This window comes from Passer montanus, unplaced genomic scaffold, assembly GCF_014805655.1.
Source record: "Passer montanus isolate IOZ18808 unplaced genomic scaffold, ASM1480565v1 scaffold72, whole genome shotgun sequence".
NCBI classification, from domain to species: domain Eukaryota; kingdom Metazoa; phylum Chordata; class Aves; order Passeriformes; family Passeridae; genus Passer; species Passer montanus.
In genome coordinates this window covers 1,479,494-1,506,123 of record NW_024372370.1, presented here as the reverse complement: position 1 = coordinate 1,506,123, position 26,630 = coordinate 1,479,494, and the positions used below count along the sequence as shown (strand labels likewise).

General features: G+C 37.0%; 1 protein-coding gene across 2 annotated transcripts in view; it reads left to right on the top strand.

Moving 5' to 3' along the window:
- The window catches only part of PCCA (propionyl-CoA carboxylase subunit alpha), a 262,979-nt gene that overhangs the window by 93,626 nt on the left and 142,723 nt on the right, over positions 1–26,630 (top strand). For both annotated transcript variants that reach the window (XM_039730386.1, XM_039730385.1), the window contains exons 11-15: positions 3,827–3,977; positions 13,661–13,804; positions 15,498–15,572; positions 20,693–20,761; positions 21,574–21,649. In XM_039730386.1, coding sequence (XP_039586320.1) covers positions 3,827–3,977; positions 13,661–13,804; positions 15,498–15,572; positions 20,693–20,761; positions 21,574–21,649 — 515 coding nt within the window. The remainder of the gene's footprint in view (positions 1–3,826; positions 3,978–13,660; positions 13,805–15,497; positions 15,573–20,692; positions 20,762–21,573; positions 21,650–26,630) is intronic.

Sequence of the window (26,630 nt, the reverse complement as noted above, 5' to 3'; positions counted from 1 at the left end):
GACAATTTAGGGCTTTTGACATTGGCCTTGTCTGATGCCTTTTTTGATTTACTCTATTATGATGGCATTTTCCTAAGCCTCTAAGTTAGAAGACTGAGGGCCTTTTGGCTTGGAGAATAACCTATGATTTTCTTAAAGCTCAGTCTGCAGCTGCTGAACTTATCCATATGGGATCATTTTGTGTTTGTATCTCTACTTCTCCTGGGGAAGTTTAGCCTTATGTTGAAAAAACCCAAACAAACAACAAACAAAAACCCCTCTCTCTTTTGAGGAGAGAAACCCATTTATTGAGGTTACAGTATTCCAGGGACCTCTGGTGTTCATGGTGGTCAATCCCTCAGATTCAAATAAGAGACAAAAAACTTTGCTTGTACCCTTTCCACATAGTGAGTTTCACATGTGAGTTGTAGTTCCCTCTGTTTTGGGAACTACAGACAATAAGATATATCCAACCATCTCTAGTTTTTTAGTTTGTGCTCGGCAAAGTTAGTGGTGCACAAAGCTTCCAGTGATATACCATAATATTATCTGCTTCTGCTTGCACATGTTTTTGGATATGCTGTTGTCTTTTCATTTCACATTTAAAGAGATGAGTGAACTTGAGTGGCATTTAATAGTCCTAGTGTTGTTTCTTAGTTGCATTTTTGTTCCTCAACTGTCCAAACTCTTCTCTGTTCATTTTCACAGACAGTTACCATGAGACACTGTACTTTGGCAAGGAAAAATACAAAGGTGTGGCTGTATTTTCCTGTCTGCTGGAGTGGTTAATAAGAGATGGTTTCCCATGTGGTGAGACAAGGCCTGTGGGTTTATCAGAAAATCCATGGATCCTTTGGGATTAATCAAAATTAAATGCACAAGAGTATTAACTGATATCCTATTCAATAATTGGAGTAGTAAACTCAGAGGAATGCTCTAAAACTTTACTTTGGTGAACACATGTGTTCTTTCTAACAATTTCTGAACCTGTTAGAAGCTTCTTAAGGCACTGCAAATTTGCCTCACCACTTGTGTGAAGGAATGGCCATCTGTTCATTTGAATGAATGTATATAGGCAGGAACTTAGCAGAAAGGTGCAGTATTGAATTAGATTCTATCTACAAGTTCTCCTTGGAGTTGTTATGCATATATGTGTGTCAGACTCTACATTTCTTCTCGAGGTCTAGAAATCCTTGAAGGATTTTGGGTTAAGAGAAATGTGAGTCTGTTCTGTTTGTGACTGTGCACGTGATTCATAGGTGGGCACCATTCAGATGTGGGGGCAGAACTGTGTACTCAAATCCCTTAGCCTATTCATGCCCATGGTCTGGTAGTACATAGTGGATATCTCAAAGGATAATGTTTTGTGTAGATAAGTAATTTCTTTGAACAAATAATATCCTTGAAGCAGGGATGCTGACCTTGACATTTAGAAAATCGAGGTTCACCACCCCAGTGTGGTGGAATCTTCAGAAGAAGGGTGTTATTGATCACTTATTTATATTTTGTCCAAACTGAGCAGTAAATTTGCACTGATGGTGTAGCTGTGTTTTTCAAAATCTCAACTTCGTCTGTGAGTGAAGGTGATGGGGTATTTTGGGAAACCTCATCTGATGAACTAGAAGTGGAGAGGTAACATCTTGCCCATGTGGGTCATTTCCCTGGCTGTAGAGACAAAGTGACAAACCAATTGTATTCCCTCTGATTAACTTTATGATAGCTTGATGAAGGTCTTATGAATAAAGTGTCAGGACTGATTTTTTTTTTTTAATGCTTTTATTTTGTGAATCCTTTTTAATTTTTTATGGTAGCTTTTGTGCTGCTGTAGGAGCTGTTTGGTCTAAAGAAAAACAGGTGTATGTGTGAGAAAAAGATTCAAAGTCAGATTTAAAATGCTGTGTTTTCAAGTGATGCCTAATTAGACTGGAGAAGAGAGTTTTCTTGGTTATAAAAGGTGCATTGTTAAAAAGGGGAGAAACAATATGTTTGAAAGGTAAAGCAGTAGAGGGGAATGTGAAAACTTTGGTTAATTAACCAAGCCAGTGGTAGGGGTGATCCAGTCATTTCAGAGTGTAAAGCTTAACTGTGTGGCAGAGATCAAGTTTAGCAATGTGACACCTGTGTTCCATTCTCTGGCTGCAGCAGGAGGTGAACAGCGAGATCTCAGACCTACATTTAAAAAGTACAGGGAAGACACCACTGTAATGAAGGGGAGTAACTCTTTCCTCTATATGAGAAGTAATAATGGTTATTCTAGAAATGGAGTATGAAGCTGATATTGAGAATGTTTTGTTCTTCCTAAGCCACTCATTGACCTTTCATGATCAAAGCCCTGCAGAAATTACTGAATTATAGAATGTTGATTTCATAGAATGTAATATCCTCTTACTGAATCAAAATAAAAAAATATTATGAAACTATTTTCCATTTGCTAGTGCCTGTTCTTATGACACAGTTTTTGTGTCTTCTGATCTTTCCTTTCATATGATGTAGGATCTCATACAGCTTTCTTGAATGAGACTTGATTTTCTTTTCCTGTTGGTCCTGTTGTTTGCCAAGAAAGAAATTTTTTCCTGAATTCTGAAAATGCCTGCCTTTTGGTGCATCAGAATCTGCGTGTGTGGGCACTGGAAGGACAGAGATATGAAGTAGCACTTTTCCATAAAGAAAAATTATTCCACTGTCTCCTACTTTGCCTAGATATTTGCTCATTTCTTGTGTCATGTCAAATGTGATTTGTTGTGGCAGAAGTCTCTAGCTCTTCTGAGTTCAGGTCTCTGTGAAAAACACCACAGTAAGTGCTGGCAGATAAGTCCTGACCCAGCACTGGCTTCTCTCTGAGAGCAGTCTGGGGCTACAGATGGAGGTTCACTGGGTTTGAGGCCACTTTAGATAGGTGAGGGCCCCTGATTACTCCTTTGCAGAATTGGGGCCCACTGTTGAAGCCATCTCAAGAAATATGTAACATTTGGTGAATTTGTTTTAAAGAGTAACTTGGAGGCAAGGTTGAAGTGACTACCTATTCCCTTGCAAAAGTACTTTTAAAATAATAGCTGAGTTACTGCTTAATGTAAGTCAAAACAGAAATATAAATGATAAGTGTATTTACAAATGTATGTAAGATGAATAGCAACATGTTCTTTCATTGAATAATCCATGTATCAGGTTGAGGGGCAACTCAGGGTATCAGGGTAACTGGTTTCAAGGCTTTTGTGGAATACCACAGAAATGCATATTTATCAATCTATCTAATCTGCACAGGTTAATCTAAATCTGAATTTATGGTACAGACAAGAGTAACAAGCAAAATGTGCTACTTCCAGAAAGACTTCCAGAGTCTTTTGATTCACTGGCCCAGTGGAAGTTGTGGAGCCCTCTCCTAGAATGAGGGACCTTGGTATTTGGGCAGTGTTCACAATGGCTCCAAGGTGGTAGCTGAGCTGCTCTTTGGGTGCCCTTGAGTGTGTCCAAGATTTGTGGAAAAGAATGTATTGCAATTAATGTGGATAATAAGTATGTCTTCTAAGATTGCATTAGTTTGTATGTACTTTTAAAATTTAATTTGCATTATTTTAGATCTCACTGTTTTAAGACTGTTGTGTTATTTTGTTTTAGAGAATATGGTTATTAGCCCTGAATTTCCTGTACGTTAGCACTAATTGTAAAGCATGTAGTGTATCTACTTAGGGACAATATAAGTGTAAAGACATACATTTGACAGTCTTGACATGTTTTCATAACTTTAATAATCGTGCTATCCTCTTTTGACCATAGTTTAAACAGAAAAGTAAATGATAGAATAATAATTATTTTTTAACTAAAAAAAGTCATTGTTTCTATATTGCAGCACTTTTCTAGACCCTGAAACTCGAAGAGCAATGGGAGAACAAGCAGTAGCTCTTGCCAAAGCAGTAAAGTATTCCTCTGCTGGAACAGTGGAATTCCTTGTAGACTCCAGTAAGAATTTCTACTTCTTGGAAATGAATACTAGACTTCAGGTAAGAAAAACAACTCTTCAGATTCAGAGAAGTGTTATTTAAATAAACAGACCATAACCTTCTCCCATATTTAAGGGTCTGTTCCTGCCAAGATTTAAACATAAGTATCTTGATGCATGTGAGCACTTCCCACTGAACTTAAAAGATCTACTCACTGAAAAGATGTACTCACATAAGCCTGCCTATGCAAGGCTTTGCAGCAGTGAGCCCTTGCACAGCACTCAAGTAAATGTTCAGAGCTTTTTTCTTTTGTTATACTTGACCTAAAGACCTTGCAAAAGGTCACTGCTAAGTGCCACTGTGAGTTCACAGTAAGTGGCTAGCCACTGTGCTCTGAGGTTTTCCTGAAGCCTACTGGTCCCTGAAGTTTCTTTCTTATTTTTTATACTTTGATGATCACTTGTTGAGTTTCTCTAGGAGTGTGATTGAAACAATATGTGTATATGAGCAATAAAACACTAGCACTCTGCATATGATTGAAATTGTGACTCAAATGCAACTGTGTAAAAAGCATCCTGACAAGATGAAGGATTTTTGTGACAATTCACGTAGGCAGTTCTAATATACACTGCAAGTGAAGAGATTAACCTTTCTACCACTTTTTGACTGCTTGATGGACTTCTGGTGATAAGATAAGAAAACGAGTATATAACTTGAAGTCTGGTGATCATTCTTGAAGACCAGAAGAGTGTTCAACTTGTAAGCAAGTCCATTCTGTTGCCTTTATTCTCCTTTTCTCACTTTGTTAAATAACACCAAAAAGACTGAAATGTGGAATCAAGCACCAGTTTGATAAGCTTCCCATTCTGTTTTAGCTACATTCATTAGGGTTATGTCCTGTGTGCTGCTTGTGTGTGATAGAACATAAATGAGATCCTCATAATATGACATCTTTGCATGACCTTATGTAATAACTGGGTGAATTTATGATTTAGGTAAGTTTAATGAGAGGTTAATGGCAATGTATAGTTCATTGAAATATTATGAATAATTCTCTCACTTTGGTCATATCCTTTACACTTTCCCCCATTTTGTAGTTTTTGAGCCAATATTTCTTCAGTGACTCCATGTTTTTGTTTACATAGAAGAAAATTAATTTATGGTTTTATGCATAACCCACCAGAACTTCACAACCATTTCCTTGCTCTAGTATTATTGACTATGAGTTCCTAAATGGGATTAGTGATGGAATATCCTTGGGCTCCTTTTTGTGAGCTGTTTTTAAGACATTATCTTTGCTGTTTTGCAGTGTCTTCTCCCTGCAATACCCACTGGTACGTGTTTGTAGTCCCAAATGTCTAAGGTCTCCACATAGGCAGGAAGAAAGCTTTCACAATTCCATGTTTAAGGACTTAGGCTATATTTCAAAAGGAGACCAAAGCAGTTTGACAATCCTCTGTAATAGCAAACTCATTCTTTCCAACTCTTAAAGCAATTTACTAATCTTAACTTAGTCTACTTGTTTAGATATTCTCAACTTCCTCTATCCTGACTTTGTATTGTTCTAATTAGTATTCTAGCTTGAGTCTGGAGTAGTAATTCTCTGTTTTTTCCCCAGTCTTACCCAATTGATCTCTCACTTCTCCCAAGTCTCAACATTTCTGTTCAGCTAACAGTTATGCAACAAATTTGTTGTACTTGTTCCCTACTGTTGAGAGCCAAACCTACAAACTCTACTGGAGCTTGTCCAGCTTCAACTTCAGGACCAGGATAGTCTCCAGATGTTCTTGTATTGCTTCAGTCTTTCTTTTTTCCTTTTGCATCTCCTAACTATTATGATCAGTGACTAACAGATTCACTTGCCTTGTTCTTGCTGAACACTCCACAGCTGGAAGAGCTTTACAAAGTGATGGGTGTCTGATCCATAAATGAGTCTCTTAAAAGATATTTGTCAGTGTGCATTAGACACAGCTACCTGTCACCATCATCAGAACATTTCTACTAAATTATGCATTTTCTGTCTGTTTTAATGTTTCAGCAATCTCCTCAGATCGCTGTTGCTTTTTTATTTTAGATACAGACTTCAGAATATACTTGCTAACTAAACTGTGTCCAGTATTTTGCACTGCATGTTGATATCTCCTCTCCCTCCCTCTGGTGTATCTTTTGGATGCCTTTCAGTCTTTCTGGTAAATTATTTTGCAGTAATCAGAGTTGTATTGTTACTTTGCTGTTTTTTGGGGAGACTCTTTGGGAATATACCTTTTCTGTTGTATAGTTACACAAAAGAAGTGTAAATAGCACCTTGAAGCAAGTTGATATTTTATTTAGTTTTTGTTTTAAGTCTTGCTGCAATACTATACAAGACTGGGAAGCAAAAGAAAATTGGTGAATCAGCTCCATTGTGTCTTTTGTATGCTACACAAATTTGTTACAGATGTTTTACTGCCTCTAAGTGATTCAGATAGAATGGCTTATTATTTGCTGTTGGCAATGTTCTTTTTCTTGTATCTGCTTTTCTTCCATCTTTGAGACTAGCTGGTAAGTATGAGACATAAGAGACATATGAGGATTGGATGATTGCATAGTAAAACTAGTTCTTACCTCCCATAAGAGGACATAGAGACATCTACCTGAGCAGCTAGCAGAGAACTTCTGTTCAGTGTCATTTAGGGCACTTTTGCAGTGGTTTTCAGACAGTTAGCACTGTTAAAGTTGAGGCAGACTAGATGTTGAATATCTGATTATTTATAGCTGCTCATAGTGTGGTGTGTTTTCTGTTATCTAGTTGTCATTAGCCTAATCAAGGGCAGTCCTGGTCTTGACAACTTATCAAGAGATTTGCAATCAATACAAAGTTTCTGACCCCTTAGACTGATAGCCTTTCTGGCTTCCAGGTTATGTTAAAATCTTCTAAGGTACTTCAGAAGTGCTGGCTTTCACCAGAAAAAGTTTCTTCTTTTCCTTACTGGAACAATAGATGTCTTGGACTTCATATGAAAGAAGTTTGTGGTCTGTACTTAAGAAATATCTGTTAATACATGTCTGTGTGATGTAGCTAAGCTTCATACATGTGAAACAGTGACAGCAAAGGGAAAATTTCCCAAATTTTAGATGTTGTAGTACCTTGAAATGAGAAGCATCCCCTGTTGGCTAGAGAAACACTGAGAAATGTACAATGAGTGATGTGAATCGAGCACTTCATCAATACAATTGGTATGTTTGTGTCCCAGGCCTGTTCCCAACCTTCTGCCTCCCTCATGAGTTGTAAGATTTAAATAACATGTGAGTACTTTCCTCCTCAAAATGTGAATAAATTTGCTTAATGTAATTGAAAAGATAACATGTGTAGACTGGAGTTGAGAAATATGGTGATTTCACTAGCAGTGGGTTTTCTCTTCATGTGTCATTTTGAGTATTTTTGTCACAACTTTTTAGGAAATAAAAATTAATTTTGTAGTATAATTTGATGTGTTTGTGAGAGATTTGCTAAGAGCAAATGGCATACCTATGTTTTTAGTTTACAGTTGTCACAAGGGTATTTTATGTAAATGTTTATAAAGTAACTTGACTCTAAGGCATAAAGTGAAAGTAAGTAACTTTCACAGACCTATAAAACATTACCCAGTGCTAAGACTTTTGTTTATCACTTTCTGGATTGTTATCAGATTTTACTGACCTTTGGAAAATTATATATTCCAGAGATTTGTCTTTTTGCAAAACTGGCTATGACTAGTGTAAAACATGGGAAGAATTTTTACATGCAACATGTCTTTCCTTCTCATGTTTGTCCACCCATGAAACTATAAAAATTTTGGTAGGGAAATGTCTAAAAGTAGATAGAAATCCTGTTGCAGATGGTTTGGAGCTCCACTGCTTATGAACTGGTTCTAACCGCCTTTCAATGGCATCTCTACTGTTTCTCATCAGGAGTTGGCACCTGCTACATGTTTGCTTAGTGAAGGATATTAGTGCTGGAAAATATGGCAGCTGCTACATGGAGCAGTAACAACAAAATACAAATAGCAAAGTGATGAGCTGAGTCCAGATTGCCACCTAAAGCCACAGAGAGGTGGCGACTTTTGGTATCTACAGCAGAGCCACGGGATGGCAAGTTGTGATCTTCCTGTCTTGGTTGTGCAGAGCTGCCTGGAGGATGACTGGTGATAGGTGGGCAGGAGTATGGGAGCAGAGAAACAGGCTGTCAGGAGTTAGAGTAGATTTATGTGAAGTCAGAACAGTGGGATTTCAAAGTCTCAAGCTACTGTTTCTGCTGTTTGCTGAGACTTCATATTTCTTAGTAGTGGAATCTTGTTTTACTGTGACAACACTTTGCTTCAGTCATTTTGAATAGTCTAACAAATAGTGTCAGATGGTAAAGACTTTCAATTGCTGCTAACCTGGGCTAAATTTGAACTACTGACCTAAAGGTGAAAGGTCTCTTATCCCATTACCAATCTGCTAAGCCCACCAGAATCCATTCTGCACACAGTTTATACCAGCTGTTCATGGCCATTTTTAGAACTGAAAGAAAAGGTGATTTTACTGCCAAACAACACTTCTTTGCACAAGAGGGTCAGCCGACAACAGTTAACCAGATTTTTGCCACATTCTTGCCTCCTAATGCAACTTCCATTATGTATCTAGTGGTTGTCTGCTTTTCAGGCTTCCCAAAAGAACTAGAGAAAAGCATTGCTAATTGTTGTTGACAGAAGAGAACAACATTGTTTGTGTAAGTCATTGAATCTGAAAGATGCCATTAACAGTGCTGCCAAGGCATGGAGTGATATCTTAGAGACGACATTCCCATGTAACTCTCATAAAATACTATTAAAAAAAAGTAGAGAAAGAGGATACTACTTAATAAGTAGAGAAACAAAAGGTCATTCTTCAAAGGGTACATTAGTTTCTTTGCTTTGGTGAATTTGATGTAAAGTAAACCAAAGAATAGCTGCAGTGTGACCAGAGCCATCTTGAATGAAGTGTTCTGTGAAAGCTTTAATGCTGCAGGTAAATACAGTAAAAGCAGGAATTACATCTTTAGGAAAGAAATTATTGGTTTTGTGGATATTAGTTTCTTTATTTTCTTACATTTCTTTCCATTTAGTGGAAAGAAAACTGTGTAGAATTACTGATTTTTGAGAATTTTTTTTTAAAGTGCAGGATGTTAATTGACAAAGTTATGTTGAAATGGTGAGCTAATTGACTTTTGACCTAAAGTGCATGCTCTCTGTCTAAAACACAGAAAAGATTCAGAATTCATAGGCCACATAAGATGTGTCTGTCCTATACAATGGAGAAACAAATCCTTGCAGAATATAATTGAGAACTGTGTCAATGATTATTGGAATATAACTTCCTATCCATTAAAAAATAAATTTGTACTGAATGTCTGTGCATTTGTTTTTATTTCTACATCCTACTTGGGAAACAATAAAAGAAGTCTACCTGAGCATCTTAGCAGATGGAATTTTTTGTAGTACTGATTGCCATCAGTTCTTCGATTGTATACTGATTAGTCAGAAACAAACAGCAAGTGTTTTTGCATAGGATGCCTGTAGTTACCCAGTTATATATTCCTGCTTTCCATTCATCCTGTACATTAGTCCAACTATTGTCTGTTTTCCAGTAGTCTTTATGAAAAGCTGTTTTTTTGCTGTGTGCTCCCAAACCCCACGTACATGTGAACTGTTTTGCAGAAAGATGTGACCCCAGTGTGCTCCTGCTCATAGTAGTCAGGAAGCTTGCATGCCTGAAGAGCAGAACATGTGTGCATTTCTGTTGCTGCTCAGTTCTCCAAAATAGAAACCATATACTGAAATACAGGGAGTTAAGAAGCATCTGTAAGTTGGTGAGTTTGGGTCAATTGATACTGGATTTGGCTGCAGCAGCAAAGCCTGTGGGACTCCAGGTGAATCATGTTTCCTGGAAACTGAGGTGTATGTTGAAAGTTAGTTTTGAGATTATTTATCTGAATGTAAAGGGGTATATGACACCAACTAGGGACTTATAGTAGTAGGGGTGACATAGGCTATAGTTTTAAGTCTACTGAAATTTAGATTTTCTTGGCTGATGTGGTGTGCTTGAATGTTCCAACTGGTGTGTGAGTAACTTGATGCCTTAAACACACAGGGACAAGAGCAGAGTGTCCAGAAGTGTTTGCTGTTAGATCTGAGTACCTTGATAGTCTTGAGAAAAATGTGTCCCAGAATTATTCCCCTGATTATAAGGGGGACAGTCATCACGAGTTTAATTCTTAGCTCCTACCTTTCATAAAAACTGCATGACTGTTTTTGTAGCTGTGGATGAACCCCACTATGGTAAAACTTTAAAACCAGTCACAGAACAGGAGGAGAATTAGGAGCCTTTCCGTACTGTTCTGGTGATGGATGCTAACTGGCCTGTGATGTTGGTAGGTTCCCAACTTTTATATCCCTACGTTACCATCTATAAACTGGACGTAATTATTATTTTCTGACAGGCTTTGCTACTAGTTTCTCTTGCTGTATAAATGGGAAGAGGTTAGTGAAGCAAAAGCACTTGCAATGCTCATGGGAAATCTGGTTGCTGTGGTATGTCTTAAGAGCAGTAGATCCAGTATGAAGGGAAAACACTTTCCCTTCACTGTATAGTTATTGCTGGTTATAGCAGGACTTTGTGGACTTGAAAGCCAGAATATAAATGGCATCTTACAGAGACTTAAGACTTTTTAGAGGTGGTATATATCGTTCTTAAATCCATTGAAATGATGACTTGTTATCAACTGTTTATGAGCAGACTTGGTGTAAGTAAAGGAACTGATAGTAAAGGTGTTCCATTTGGCACACCTTTGGTTCCTCTCTTAACTAATTGAGAGTTTATGCTGATCAATTTTTTCTGCCTGTCCTGTTGAGAATAAGGTACAGCTGCCTTGATACAGCTATGATCTGTAGATTGCATCTGTAGATGTAAGGTACAGCTGCCTTGATACAGCTATGATCTGTAGATTGCTTGCTGCAGACATGTCTGGTTTTGCCCTTTGAGTTGAAGAGAGCAATAATGTGTGAATGTAACTACTATTGTATAACCATACCAACACTGGCTTTTTAATGGCTGGGGTTCACTGGCAACATCTTGGATCAGTTAACTGCAAAACTGAGTATGGCCTAAAGCTAAGGGAGTTGATCAGTTGAGTGAGATTCAGCTGCATTTATGAGCAAACTTCCATTCATCTTGTCAAAAATTTAGTACTTGACTTAGTCTCCATGTGCTGGCAAGTAAAGGCTGTTGATGCAGAGGGGATATAGCATAAAATGAATAGAACAAAATAGAACAGGCAGGCAGAATAAAGACAGCACCTGAAATAAAAAGTGGAAAAGAGGACAGTGATTGAAGTAGAGCTTTTAAGAGTGATTTTACAACAGATACAATTACATTAGAAAATTATTAGTTGTAGTTTTTGTAGAGATTTCAAGATTAAATTCTTTGCTACCATACTTCATCTGATGGTCTTAATGAATATGAAAATACATTAAAATGTATTTGGTACCCTAAATTAATGCTGTGATTGGAATTGTCTATGTTATGCCTAAATAGTAGTAGTCGAAGCAGAGTCCTAAAATAAAGTAGGACTTCTCCCCATCCCAAAAAATAAACCCTCAACATTTTTTCCTATACATATTTTCTGAATGCTGTTTTGTGTGGAGACACAAAGGGAGTATTTTGAAGAAACAGAAGAAAATATTGACCAAGTCAAAGATCTGTATTGAAGAATGGATTAAATAAATGTTTGTGAGTCTTAAGAAGCAAACAACAAAAATATTTTTCTTTTCAGAGACATTCCATCTTATTTTGATCATCAACAATAAAACTGAAAACAACAATGAAGCTATTGAATCTGGAATGCCAATTGCTATCCAAGAAAAATGGCAGTATAACTAAATAATGCAAATGTCTTTGGAAAAAGAAAAAAGTATTTTAATTATCTGGAATGTTAAAATTCCAAACGTGTTCCCAGCTCAGAGGTAATCTTTTAAAACTTAAATTCCAAAGTAGGAAAATAAGTTCTGTTGTCCAAATATGAATGTGTGATAAGTAACTTTCTATTAAAACTTAGGGAGTTTTAATAGAAACTTCAATTCGTAATAGAAATTGAATTGCTTCAATTTAACACTGCAGGATAGACACTGAGATGTTTCATAGATTCTCAAAATACTGTTATTAAGCTTGACATGCTGGAGACTATCATGTGTTAGGTAGAATCAAGATTGAATCCCAAAGGTACATCCTTAAACTGTGTAATCAGATTCCCATTTCAGTGTCACTTTTGTCCTTCAAAGAATAGGTGCTTGTTTCAGTGATGATTTGTCATTAAAATTATGTCAAAACGTCTTAAAATGTTGTTGAAACTCTAAACAAACTCACAGCACACACAGGGCTAATTATGGATGCCATCTGTTTATTTTTACAAAGCTTTTTTTCTTAAAGACCAAAGCATCTACTTGTTCTGGTTAGCCACAATGTTGTTATAATGACAGAATATTTTCCTTAATACTTTATACTTGCAGGAAGAAAGACAAGTGGTTTGGTCAGTGACCTTTTCCTGTGTCAGAAAAGGTACATAGCATGACATCACACGCTAAAGAGTTGGAAAGTTCATTTTCTTGAGGTATTTTTCCCCTTGGAGCAAAAACATTTTATAACAAAAATGGCAGTTCTGTCGTGGTTTCTGTATGGAAGGTGGTATCGCTGTTTCTGTGGGAAGAACGTGCTTTTAGAATGCTTACCTTTTACTTGATCAATGTGGTGGTGATCAGAGGAGGCACCTTGGCTGCTTTTTACTGTCCTATGCCTAGTTAAAGGCTTTTTGAAGTTAATCAACGTGCTCGTTTCTCTGCCCATTTGAAGGCAGAAGTGTGTCTGCACGTGCATGTGCGCGCCCATGTGTGCATGCTTGTACGCACATCCCGCGTGAGCGCGAGCGACGGCAATTCCCAGGGCAGCGTCTTCCAAAGCCGTTAGCGGCAATTTGCTGAGCGCGCAGAGCCTCTCTGCTGGTCCAGCCCAGCTATTGTGCATGCTAAGCACTAAACAGATAAGTCTGGGGAGGGGGAAAAAAAATTGAAGGATCCCATCTGCTCATTTCTGCTACACTGCGCTGATGCAAGATTACGCTAATCTGGTTGCTTGTCAGGACAGGTTAGTGAAAGAAGGCGAATGGGTGAGATATAGGCTACGCCGGTTCTGTGGAAAATTGGTAGCGGCTCCTGTACGTGCCATGTTAAGTGTAGCAGAATGGGTTGATTATCAGCTACTTGGAGATTTTCAGTTAAAATATAGTTATGGCCACAGTGAGTCTCTTGAAAACAGAATTGAATGGGAAAAGCTTCCAAACAAAGAAAAATTAACTCCTTGTCACTGGATGCATTTGAAATTGTAAAATAAGTGGAAAAAAGCCCCCAGCCAAACAAAAAATCCCTACAAACCCCCAAATCCTCCCAGGTCACCTCTCTAGTTTTCCTTTTGTTTGCTGCTCTGGGTTATTGTAATCTGCTAATTATTTTTTTGTGTTCTCCATGCAAAGACAGCAGTTGCTGTAGTTGAAGTAGGGTTTTTTTGTGGAAAAAGACCAAAATAGAAACATAGTCTTTCTCTGTTCTTTTGCAGGTCAAATTTCTTGTTTATCTGTGTTTGTTTACAGAGAGGTGCTTTTTTTTATTGGTTGCTTTTTGTTACCTACTGACTGACAGTTGTTGACCTTGCAGGTTGAACATCCCGTCACAGAATGCATTACCGGCCTGGACTTAGTCCAAGAAATGATCCGTGTTGCTAAGGGTTACCCTCTCAGGCACAAACAGGCTGATATTCCCATCAACGGCTGGGCGGTTGAATGTCGAGTTTATGCTGAGGTAAATGAGTGGTAATGGGGAGGAGGGGGTAGGTGGTTCAATTGTGGCGTAATAAAACCCAGGTGTGGATAGATGCCAAGGTGAAATCAAGGAATATCATATGAAAGTCATGATTTAGAGCATGTAACATGAATGGTTAATGAGGTTTTGTAGAATTGTCAGGTTCTTATTTTTTAATTAAAAATATGGTCTGTGTTTCAACATGGACTTTTCCTGAAAATTGAAAGTAAAAGATGGTAAAAGAGAGATAAGCAAATATCATTAGAAATAAACCTGCATGCTCAGCTCCCTTAATGATGCTGTAATTATTTACCAGAGTTAACTACTCTTTCCAAGTTTCTGAAATGTGTAGTTGGAACTTGTTGACTTTAAAAGACAGTTGAAATACAATGTCTTACAGAATTTTTGTTTTTATAATAAAACTTTTGAAAAGGTCATTTAAAAACCAAGTTACACATTTTCTGAAACCACAGGTTATAGGATAAACTTTCAAAGCACATTCCAAAACAATAACTATAATTATGAGGTGAGTCTCTATCTTACCTTAAAGAAGCTTATGAATATTTAAATCCCATTTTCAAGCACCTTCAAGACATTTTGATGTAATGTCTTTTTGGTGTCACTTTTGATACATGAAAATGAAAAATTGTTGAGTAAAGAAAAAAAATCATTGAGTCACAGAGTGGTTTGGGTTGGGGGGGACCTTGAAGATCATCTAGTCCCAACCCTCCTGCCATGGGCAGGGACACCTTCCACTAGACTGGGTTGCTCAGAGCCCCATTGGCGCCTGGCCTTGAACGCTTTCAGGGATGGGGGCTGGAAAATAATGCTTATCTTCCTTCATTTACTTTCAGGAACATTTTAGGTAACTCTGCATTTCAAAACTAATTCAGCACCTTGAGACATTTTTTTCCCTTGCTTAACTGTTGAGACTTTTGTTACCTAGACCATCTTATTTGATTTTTTTTTTTTCTTTCATGACATTCACATAACCTCCAAATTGCTCTACTCTGATTCAAAGTTGTACAGACTATTTTGATAAAGAATAAATATTTGCCCTGTGACTGGCATGGAAAGTGTTCTGGATTTTAGTAGGCTTTACACTGGAGTAACTGATACTTAGGCTTTTTTTTTTTAGCTTAAATACCCTGACATTTATAAGTAATGAATCCAACTACTTTGCCATGAATTAGGTTATTCTGTAGGCCATATATTTATTTGTTTTCCTATTAAGTTTGTATCGGTGGTGCTTTATGTACCTTAATGTAGGTTTCCAGTGGCATAAACATGGTTTGACTTAAGATAATTGAAATTCTAAGTGCCCTTTTTATCTCTGAAAATCTTTTCTTGTACTCCCTTTTCAAGCCTGGCCTCCTGAATACTTTCTCATCCTTCTTCGAAGTCTAGCTAATGAAAATGTCATTTGTATATTTTATTTTGGTATATTATAACTGGGTGCAGAATACTTATTTCCTTTTTTTTTTTTGACTGATGCAAGAGATTTTATATGCTTCCATTTCTTTATTTGGAGTTGTGGGGGCAGATAGATGAAAAAATGTTCTTCGACACCAGTAATTCTCGGCAAAAAAAGAGTCATTCCAGTAGCAGTTTCTGTTATACTTAAAGCTTTTAAACATTATCTGCTCCACATCTGCAAAAGCTTAATGCTTTCTCATGTTGAATTTTTTTCCAGGACCCCTACAAATCTTTTGGCCTGCCATCCATTGGTAAACTGTCTCAGTATCAGGAACCATTGCATGTGCCAAGTGTAAGTAACTCTGTTCTGGTTTTTGTAGGTGCTGAGTGTCTCTTATATAAAGACTGTAAATACTCAGCAGCTTTGTAAACCAAGCCTTTTTTCCAGCTTTTTGCCAGAGTGGGGACAGGACATGGCAGTACTGATTTGTGCAACCTGAAAAACTGCTTAAAAGTGAACAGTTCCAAACTGAGTTAAAAATGTTCAGATTGGGTATAACAGGAACCCAATACATGCTGAAATAGTTTATTCTGTAACTCTCAGCTTAAGTTTTTCAAACACAGCTTTAGTAAATGTACTTGTGGTCATTAAAAATGACAGTAAACTGTTGAGTCAGCTCTTTAAACATAGAGAACTGGGGACATTGGTGGGAAACTGCCAGCACTTTTTGTTTAGCTTTATAGACTTTAAAGAGGAGTTTCTTACAGGACTTATTACGTGTTTCAGGATACAGCCTAACCATATAGAATAGGTGTTTAGAAAACAGTGTTTTCTGCTGAGTGTAAAGAGCTGCCTTTCTCTAAAATCAAGGTAGTCTTAAATTATAAGTGCACATATACATCAGTGACACTGTGTCAGTGCAATGATGAGAATGTACCATCTGTGAATACAATTATTCAGTCTGATTGCTTGCACGGAAAATACTGAGAGATTACAGGAGGAATCTTAAATGTGGAGTTGTTATTGGATATATGATTTATTTCGCTTTTTAAATTGTTTTTGCTCGTGTACTTTCCAAAGGGACCTGACCCTTTCTGGTCTTTAAGGCTTCATGCTGTGTTCAAAGCCTGAAAGGAGAAAAAAAACTGTGAAGATCTAAAAGGCATTATGTGCTCTTAAAGAAGAGATGAGGGAAAAAGGTATCACTGGATGTATCTAAACTTCTTTTTAATGAAACAAAGAGTGTATTTAATAAGAATTTATAATGAGTACTCCAGTGGTTGTTAGAAGTTTTCACCATGTTGTAATAGCTAACACGATGTCAAACATTTTGCCCTTGCAAGTTTTTGCAATTTGCAATTTTCCAAACGTGAGACCTGTTGAAAGTACAAGTGATAATGGACAAACTATACCCCCTACAGTCTTTGTCCCACCAAATCTTTCTTCAATTAATGCTGCAGCAGGAGTTTTATGTAATAACATTTGCGCTTGTGAGCCATCCATACAAAGAAAAAACAATTAAAATGCCTTAAATGTTCTGCTTACTGCTGTTATTTGCTTGTGTGAATGTTGCATGTCAGCTAAATGGACCACGGAATAGATAAAGTGATTGGGTGTAGGAGAGTGCACACTAAGCTTTGTCTATCATTATTGCTGGGAGCAATCAAATTGATGCCAGCAGGACAGTAGACGCGTTGACAGCTGTAATTATGTATCTCCATGGTGATCACTTTTGGCCTGTCATGGAGGCCCATGAGTCCCCTCCCTTGCAAGCATTTAATCAGATTGGGCTGTCACTTGTCAGGTAGATGGGGTGGGCTGGGAGTTGTGCTTAGGGGGAGAGGTGAATTGAAAATGAAGGGTGGGAGACGCCTGATTGCTTCATGTAGTCCATCGTGGTACCAAAGAAAGGGATTTTAATTACACTGGAGGCTTCAGAGCATTGGGTTGAGGAGCTCATATGGAGTCTCTAGGCTTTCCCTTCCTGTTTACTTCCACTGTCATATTAAAAAATAGAAGAACTATTTTTATGTAGATACTCATGATTTGGTGTCTTAATACACATATTTCTGCTAGCATGAAACTAATTTCTCTCCTGAGAATGTCATGCTGCTAAGAACAAAATTAATGTGGCTAAAAAGGTACAGCTTTACAGGCCCATTGTGCCATAGTGTTTGTTTTCTGCATTTTAGATTTTAGAGTTGTCAACAATTTGTCTTAAGAAAAATTAGCAGAGACTTGTAGTGTGTTACAGCAAGTTCAGCTTGTGTGTTATTGCCAAATGTATTTGCAGTTCATGTCTTCTGTGTCTCAAGTTAGCTCTGATTGCCTACCATGCCTGTGTGTCAGCTGCCCATGCTGGTGGAACTGGTGAGAATGGCTGTGTGAGAGCCATGTTTTGCTTAGCCATAGAGAAGAATATGATGGCTGTTTTTGTGTCATGTAGTTTCTAATTTCCTTAGAACATGGTGCTCATAAATGCCAAGTATTTCTTTTGTCTTTGATAATGAAGCTGAAGACAGGTAACTACAAGCCAGCCCCTTATGTATGGTAGTGAGCTTTGATGTTTGGTGCTCCTACACAACGTGTTCTGCTGTATCTGGAGAGCTCCAGCATTGCTCTCTGTTAGTGTGAGCAGCAGTTTGGTATTTTAATGACTCCTACCAGGAAAAGAAAATTCTTAGACTCAGATATAGCAAAGAATTGAGAAATACTAGAATCTGTTTGTGTTCCTAAGTGGAATTTGATGCATTAAGAGTTCATTGCAGGACTGAGATACAGATTGTGCTTCCCCCAGGCCCCCCCACTCAAGCATTTTTTATTCATTTTGCTGTTGTCCTAATGTAATAACACATGAGGATAATACAACAGCAATAAAGTGTTAGGGCTGTAATATGAATGAGCTCTAGGCTACACAGGACCTTTAACCCTTGCTTTTGCTAAATATCTTAAATAGTGAGTAAAAGAAAGGAACTATATTAAACAGAAGCAAATGCTGGAGGTCTAATAAATATTGCTATTATTTATCAAGTTCAGCACATTATAGTGAGTAGCTGTTGAATTAGGGTTTCTTGTTCATCCAATATTCATTAAATTCTGTCACACCATATAGTTTATAAAATCACCTACTGTTACCAGGCTCTGCAAATGTAAGCACCACAGGGAGAATTTAAGACAGTATAAATGTATTTCTTTTTGCTGTCATTTTTCTGGTCATCTTGAGTTTATTTTATAAAAATTAACTTCCATAGAGGACTCCAGATTTTTTTAAAGGATGTTATGCAGTAGTTTAAGTAGTCTGTATTCACGGTAGCCTTTTCAAGAGACTGTAGTTAGAGAAAAAGTGAATTTTGTAGTGGTCATGTACATGTGTTATGTATGAACAGAAACATAGAGCCAGGCAGAGCATATAGTTGATAGCCTCAGAAGTCTTAGTTAACTTTAGGGTCTGACTAACCTGCTTATTGTGGGTCTGAATTATGCACCTTTCATATGTTTTTTCTTTGTCAAAAGATGACATATATGTGTTAATACTTACCTATGCATATGTAAAGCACTCCAGAATGCTTGTGTACAATCACTTTATAGGTGCTGCTTCAGAGATAAAAGTCACAGTACAATTCAAGTATGTGTGGAGTATGTATGGCATATCTTGTCTTATCTATGTATTTATTGAGTATTAAAAAAAAAAGTCAAGGGCAGAGGATTTCTCTGGAACTGAGTAGGTAAATTAATTCTTTCTGATTTAAATGTGAGAACATGTACATTGACTTTATACATGGACAGCCATTCTGCGAGAAAGGATGGTTTAGCCACTGGAAGAAAGGAAGCTGAGAAGTACACTGCATGTTTTTTCTGTAATCATGACATGTCTGAACTACCTTCTCATCAGTAGCTAATGTTAAATGTACCTGATGTGAGTAGTGGGGAGCCCAGTTAAGCACAGATAAAGCACATTCAGGTAAGAATCTATTAGTGGTACAGAAGTAATGCTGCCTTTACATGTGAATAAGTATAAAAAAATGTAAATATGTAAATATAAATATATGAATACAAACATGTGAATATGTTAATTTCTTCTTAAAATAAATATAATGTCCTTAGAACTAGTCAGACAATGTTTCTTACTGAAGAATGTGAATACACCTGCTAGGGTATCTTTTCATGTCATTTAGATAATAAAGTCATCATCATGCCCTCATGTGGATTCTCTAGACAAGAGGTTCTACATGTGGTCCCTTGATAATTGCCTAAATTAAAATATTAAAGGCCTAACAGCCGTTGCGTTGACCTTTTTCTGCCTTGCTGCAGACAGATGAGCTGCTGTTTATTACAAAGGTTCCTTCCCACAGGTGAAGATTTAAGTGAGATTCCAGGACCCTCTTTCCCACCCCTTTACAATGCAGTATATCAGAGCCCTGCTGTTTCAACAGCTTTGATTAGAGCCCTCCATCCTTATGGTCCCCAGAATGCATTTATCACTCGAATTATTTTGATTAGTTTAAAAAAATATTTCAGATTCCAGTGCTCGAAACCAGCAATTTAATAAATATTTATTCCCCAGAAATTGCTCATTTGAAAAGTTTTATATGGCTAACCTCATTGTTACAGTGATGAAATCAAACTGAGAGATGAAAACAAGAATCAGCAATATACAAACTAACTTGTTGGCTGGTTAACAGCAATCAGCCTCTTCAAAAGAAATTTTTGAACTCGTGTTATTTTTTTCCATGAATATTGCAGAATCAGAGCTTTAATTGGGGCTGTGTCCTTACAAAGCAAAGCCATGGAAAAAGCTGTGTAAACATTAAAGCCTTGGGGGAAGAGCAGCTACAGAAAAAAAGATGTTTAACAGTTGAGAGGGTGAGACAGAGAAGGAAAGTGTTGCAGACATGAAAATCATGGGCTCAGTATTCCTATGGAGCTGATAAGCAGAGCTCCAAAGTTCCTGCTGAATGCTCCCTACTTCTATTTCTACTGAAGCCCTTGGAAGGCTGTAGCAGAACATGAGGGATGTGATTACATGTAGATGTAGAAAGGCTGTGATTATAAGGGTCATCCCTCATGCCAGGTGTCATTCAGAAAAATAATTACAACTGTATTTTATTGCAGGGATTAAATCAGAATTGAATATGTTTAGAGTTGAAGCGAGTGTAACACAGCTGAAATTCTCAGATCAGATTTACTGTGTTTACTGTGCCTTCTAGAGAACAAAGGAGAATTTTGACTATGAACTCAAGATTGCAGTCAAGTTTCTCATAAAGGAGAGACTAATTTGCAAATGTTTTTGCTTCCCTTCCCTCCTCCCAGGTTCTCTAAAAACAAATAATTATTCTAGTCTTTCCAGAGTGAAAAATGTATGTGATAAGCTTTGTTGGGGTTATGGTTTAAGGCTGATGGGTAGATTTGATCCTCATGTTTAAATTTTTTTCCCAGTAATATATAATTATTTTCACTTCTTATTTTTGAAGGTACGTGTTGACAGTGGTATACAACAAGGAAGTGACATTAGCATTTATTATGATCCCATGATCTCAAAAGTGAGTTGAACATTATTTCTAAATATTCTAAAGGTATGAAGTACTGATTTTATACACAGATCTTTTATGAGAGAGATACTAAAGGATTGGTAAATCAGTGTTTTAAAGGTGCCAGGCATAACATGCCTCAAGGGAATACAAAAGAAGTGAAGCAAGATGTGGAGTAGAGGAAATCTGGTGTCACTTCTAAATAAAATTCTTTTTACCTTTTGACACTATAGTTATTTGTCTTGCAGTTTCTAATTATTAAGAAGATTCTGATTTAAACACCAGCGTTTATTGTCTGACTTAGATACTGCCAATCTATCTTTTTTAATATGGTCTAGCTTGGATGCAAGTGTCAATAATTATGGCTTACAAAAAGAAGCATTGAAAGAAATGCTTGGTAGTGTCTCTTAGTATTAGTTCTTATTCACAGGGAATATATTGGTAAAATTAAAATGTGACGTGATAGAGTCTAGTCCTCAAAATAATGATATCTTAGGAGTTTGTTGGGCATTATGAATCTGGTGAATCAGCTTGGATATTGAACATCTTGTCTGATTTTCTGAGAGCTTGTTTAGATACTTTTAAGTTTTATGAAAGAAACAGTGATTGGCCTTCTTTCATTGAGTGGGATAAGAGTTCTTAGCATTTTCTTTAAATTTCAGGGAGCCTTTCTAGCACAAATACAGTAATGGTTCACAAACACAGAAATGCTTTTTTATGACTGCAGAAATGCTACAAACCTATTTCATTTTTAAATGCTATTCAAATTCTAGAAAAAAACATATAATTTCTAGGTAATATAAATACCTTTTTTTTTTCTTTAGCTGATTACCTATGGCTCTAATAGAGCTGAAGCACTGAAAAGAATGGAAGAGGCTTTGGACAACTACGTAATTCGAGGTAACAAGAGAAATTTGGATTCCTAGTGTGATAGGCTGTCATCTATTTCAAGAAAACAGCTTGAAAATGTAGTAATTAGCAAATTGAGTAAAGTTCCCACTTCTTAAGTGCAAATTAAAAAAGGAAAAGCTTGTGTTAATTAAGCTGAGAAGATACATCAACTCTAAAGAGACTTTTTTTAAAATTTTTCTCTTGGATATTGTAAGATAAATATTTAAATAACTTTCCTTTAAAACTCATAGTTCTCACTGAATGGTAGCATGTAAATGATTTATTATGTTGTAGAGGGGGAAAAAAAGGCCATTGCACTAAGAAATTTAAAGTATTGCAATTTTTTAGGAGTTTAATACATTGATGGCAATTAAATATTATCACAATGCAGTGGTTGATTGTGTATATATATATGTGTGTGTGTGTATATATGTATATATTTCCCTACTTTTCATTTTTTAGGGTAATTTTTTAGGTTTGGGCAGATACAGATGTAGGCTATTGATCAGCATGTGCTTCAGTTCTTGCTCACTGATTGCATAGGAGATGCAGCCATTCTTCCAGGCTTTCCAGGCAGCAGTGGTAAATCAGCCCTGACCACTTTTATCTTTTTAAGTTTTGGTGAGGGGAGCCATGTTTTGTGTGGGAGAAATCTTTAGGTCTTCCTCTGTGTCTTACAGAAAATGGGAAGGACAGCTCAGGATAAGAGAGGTAAAAATTTCTGTGAAGTTTTTGTAAAACTTGGTTTGGCTTGAATGCTGAGCTGCTGAATGGTACAGTTGTCCTGTCAAACTTCAAAGATTTATCTGTCTAGGGGAAAATGAACATCCCTCTACCACATTGTAGTTAGATACATGGTAGGATTAACCATTGTAAATGAACTGCTAACTCTAACATAGATTTATATTGGTGCAACTTGAGCCATTAGACTATTGCAGTACAATGTGCTGATGTAAACCCCTGATGTAAAACAGCTGAGTAAATTTATATGCGAGAGAAATTCATACTGCTGTAGTTAAATTGATGTGAAGTGGGATATGTTGGTGTTGTTATTAATGGAGACAGGCTCTGGATTCACACTCTGTTGTATTGACAGCAAATGAAGCTAAAAGTATTTTATTTGATGAGAATATTGCAATGTGTGTGCAGCACTGTTTTTTATTGTGTGCTATAATATGGGATGGAAACTGGTAGTTTGTGTTTAGGTGTTTTACACAGATGTACCCAATAACAGTTCCACAGATTATAAATATTAGTGCAGTATATGAGACCTTACACCTGAAAAGTACTAATTTCTATTCTTGAGGGTTTTACAGTCTTTTTATTAGTATGCATGTATTCATCATATCTAATGTCTCTGTAGTATTTCTATCTGAGAAAGCTTTTAGTCTATTAAAAACATTTAAAGAGGTAATTAGTGAACTACAGGGGGATTTTTTTCTAAAGTACTGCAAACCACAAAATGTAATGTACTACAGGTTTAAAAAGTAGATGAATTTTCAGAACACCTTTTTAGTTGCAGTGGCCAGTGGTTTCCATTTGAAAACCACCAAGATTTTTGTGTAGTTTTACACAGCTGGTAGTTTCTTCTCAGAGTTTATTTAAAATGGAACATTTGTGGATATTAAAGTATCTCTTCTCTTGCCTAGTGTGAATGATTTTGGTAGGGTACTTAGTAGAAACTGTCTAATCTGTCATATTATAAACTGCATTGGCATGTGCAGAACTCCTTTTTTGGTTGGGGGTTTTTTTTGGTACCCTAAAATGATGGTGTATATTTTTGCTTTGCAAAGTTGGGTTTCTATGTAACAAAATATTAAACTGCCTTGGTCTTTTGTAAAGTGCATCACATTGTCTTTTCCAATTTGAGTTTTTGTTAGTAGTAAAAGATACAATTTTTTTTTTTACCTATTGTTGAAGTTACTTCGTTTTATGTTTGATTAGTGAGCTTGTAGATAGAGATTACCAGTCTTCCTGAATAGTATGTCTAGATCCCTGTTTCTCAGCACAGCCCCCTTGTCCCTCTGAAATTCTAGGGAGCAGCATTTATGTTTTCATGGTGTTTTAGAGACACTGTGGTTTTTCCCTGTAAGTAATGAACTCTTCTAGAGCATTTTAGATAAGCAATACCAGCTGGAATCAGTGTCAGTTGTAGTGATGATGTATGCTGGGAGAATTTCAGATTTAAAATCCCAAGGATTGCAGGTTCTGTAAACAAAGATGCTTGTTCATTCACATAGGGTGGGAATGGGAAGTAGGGTGGCTGGGTAACAGGTCAAGGACCATCTAATGCATAGCTTGGGGACTGCTAATGGAGGATGGAGTCTTCCCAATCATTTCTGTGTCACCAGTTCAAAGCAGACAAAAGTTGGTAAGGAATTTGAGTCACTACTGTTTTGATGGTTGCTTGCTGACCTGTGTGAAATCAGTGGCTTTTATCCAGTTCCTAGAAGACAAATGTCTTTTTGGAGCAAATGCCACTACACAATGTCATTCATGGCAGTCTCAGCAGAGAATCCAGGACTGAAGTAGCACAGTGACCCTTCAGGAGGTGACTCATCTAGGCTGGGTTGAAGCATGTTGGCAGTGTGAAGGGCAAGGACGTACTCTGCTGCTCCTTGTCTGTTGGCTCTGTGAGAAAACATTCAGTTTCTTTGCTGTGGCTTTGAGGTATTCAAAAGTTACCCCATTCCTTTTTAGCTCTGTTCCACTTACAGGGAACAAGTCCCCGGAGAGGTCTTTATTGGCTTGTTTTCTTGGACTGGACACTACCTGGCCTTGAATTTTTCATGGTTTAGCCACCCTTCCCAGTTGAATCTGCCCAACAAGATCATGGAGGAAATTCAAATAGTTAAATTGTAAAAATAGTCTAATACTTGCAAAGGAAGTAGACTTCAGCAAAATTTGAGTAAGTCATACCTTAAGCAGCCAAGACTGCATCATATAGTGCCTGCAATAGCAGTATTAAGTAAATAGGGATATTTGCAACAATGCTGTGCTCTGAAAATGCCTGATGCATGAATATTTTATTACCATTTGGGCTGATGACAACTTGTCCACAGTGAAAAAAGAAATTGTGCAGTCTGCTCATTGGTAGATGCTAAGAGTATGACTAACTCAAGATTGAGTCAAGATAGAGTCAATGTGATCGTGGGAATGTAATCTCAAACTTTTTTCCTGTGTATATTCCATTGTTGTTAATGGGAGCAGATGAAAGTCTAGGATAGCTTTTCTTTGAGTTGTGGATTAGATTAAATGATCTCTTGAGGTTCTTTACACTCTAAATTATTCTGACAGGAACTGACTTCTCCACTGAGAACTGATCTGAATTCAAAATCTCAGCTGAGACTCCAGAATGACAAAGGGTCTAATTAGGTAATATTTTTGTCTCTGAGTCTTGCAGTATAATTCAGGAGTGATTAACGTTAAGGGTCCAACTCAGATTTCTCTCAAGAAGAGAAATTTGTTTTGTGCAGTGATTACTGGAAAATTTGTGAATAGTGAAAAGTTCAGGATTCCAGTCAAGCAGAGAGGCACTGTTGCTCAATTGGGAAGGGGCATGATTTATTTCTTTTGAGCATGCACTGTTATTAGTAGTTCATCTCTGTATCTTATGGTACTTTTTCCAGAAACTTTTTTTGTTTTGTTTATTTTAGGGGAGTTTAATTTGAACAGCAGAAATAAGGTATTGAAAGAATGCCTTTCAGTGTATGTCCTGTGTGTGTAAACATGGTGTGGTATGCTTTCCTTCTTGGCTTTTCTAAAGTTTTAATAGGCTTTTGACATTTCTGGTGCTGGATAATCTGTTCATTTGAAGGTTTGTATAAATCCCAGTATGAAGTTTCGGAAAGTTTGTGTATGAAATTTATTTTTATCTATTTAAATAAAAGAAATGGTTATATTTATGCATCAAGTAGACCACATTGTCAATTCACTAGAGGGTCTGATTGGACAGATAGCTCATATCCTTGAGTGCAGATTATAGGAATCTTTCCTTTGACCTCTGTTTGCTTTGTATCTTCCCTGAGCATTCAAAAGTAAAGCAATAATATGAAGTTTAAGTCTTTGTATAAAGTCAACCCTTCTCTGTAGAGATTCTGCTTGCTGTGTGCAGAGAGGAATGCATTAGACCATTAGGGAGAAGGAAGAGGTAAAGCAGCCTCTGAAGAAAAGAGTAAGCAGTAGATAGAGCAAGAAGGAGTAGAAATGAGGAGTAGAATAAGGGAGCCACCAGCTGGGGATGGGGGAATTTTCCAGCATGAAGTGAAAGAGTAAACGTAAAATAGAAAACAGCAAAGTGTTAAATGTTTGAGGGAAGAGAAATGTAGAACTTAACTCTTGAGTGGAGACCTGCCAGAATAGTGGCAGCAAAAATTGTTGTCTTGAGCTTTTGCAACTGTAAACACACTAACTGGGGGGGGAGGGGGGGAGGAGAACTGTACTTAGTGGATATTAAGTACTTAGGGTTGTGAGAAGGCCTTGGCTTTTCAAGAATCACAGAATGAGTAAGATTGGAAGGGGTCACAGTGGATCATGTGGTCCAACACAGTGGATCATGTGCTCGAGCAGGGTCATCCTAGAGCAGAAGAAAAACCACCCAACTTCAATGTTAGTATTTTATCATATATTTCAAATAAACTGATTTCGTGTACAAAGGTTTTCACAGTAAACTTTAAGTTAGATCCAAACATCATAAATTACTGACTTATTTTGTTTTAACTTTCAAGGTGCTTCTCTGTGTCGGTATACATGTAAGTTTTAGACTCTCCTGTATTCTGAGCCTCTGCAAATGCTCTCACTGGTATTGTGAGCAAAACAATCTTTGTATGTAAAAAACCTATTTACTTGCAAAAACAGTGTATAGTGTCTACTCTTAAAAAATGAAATAAGGTTTTGTTTTTTTGGTTGTGTTTTTAAAAAATGTTTCAACAGGTCACACAGTTTCTGCATGGCAGTGGTAACAGATGGGTACTTCTGCAAGAGTATTTGT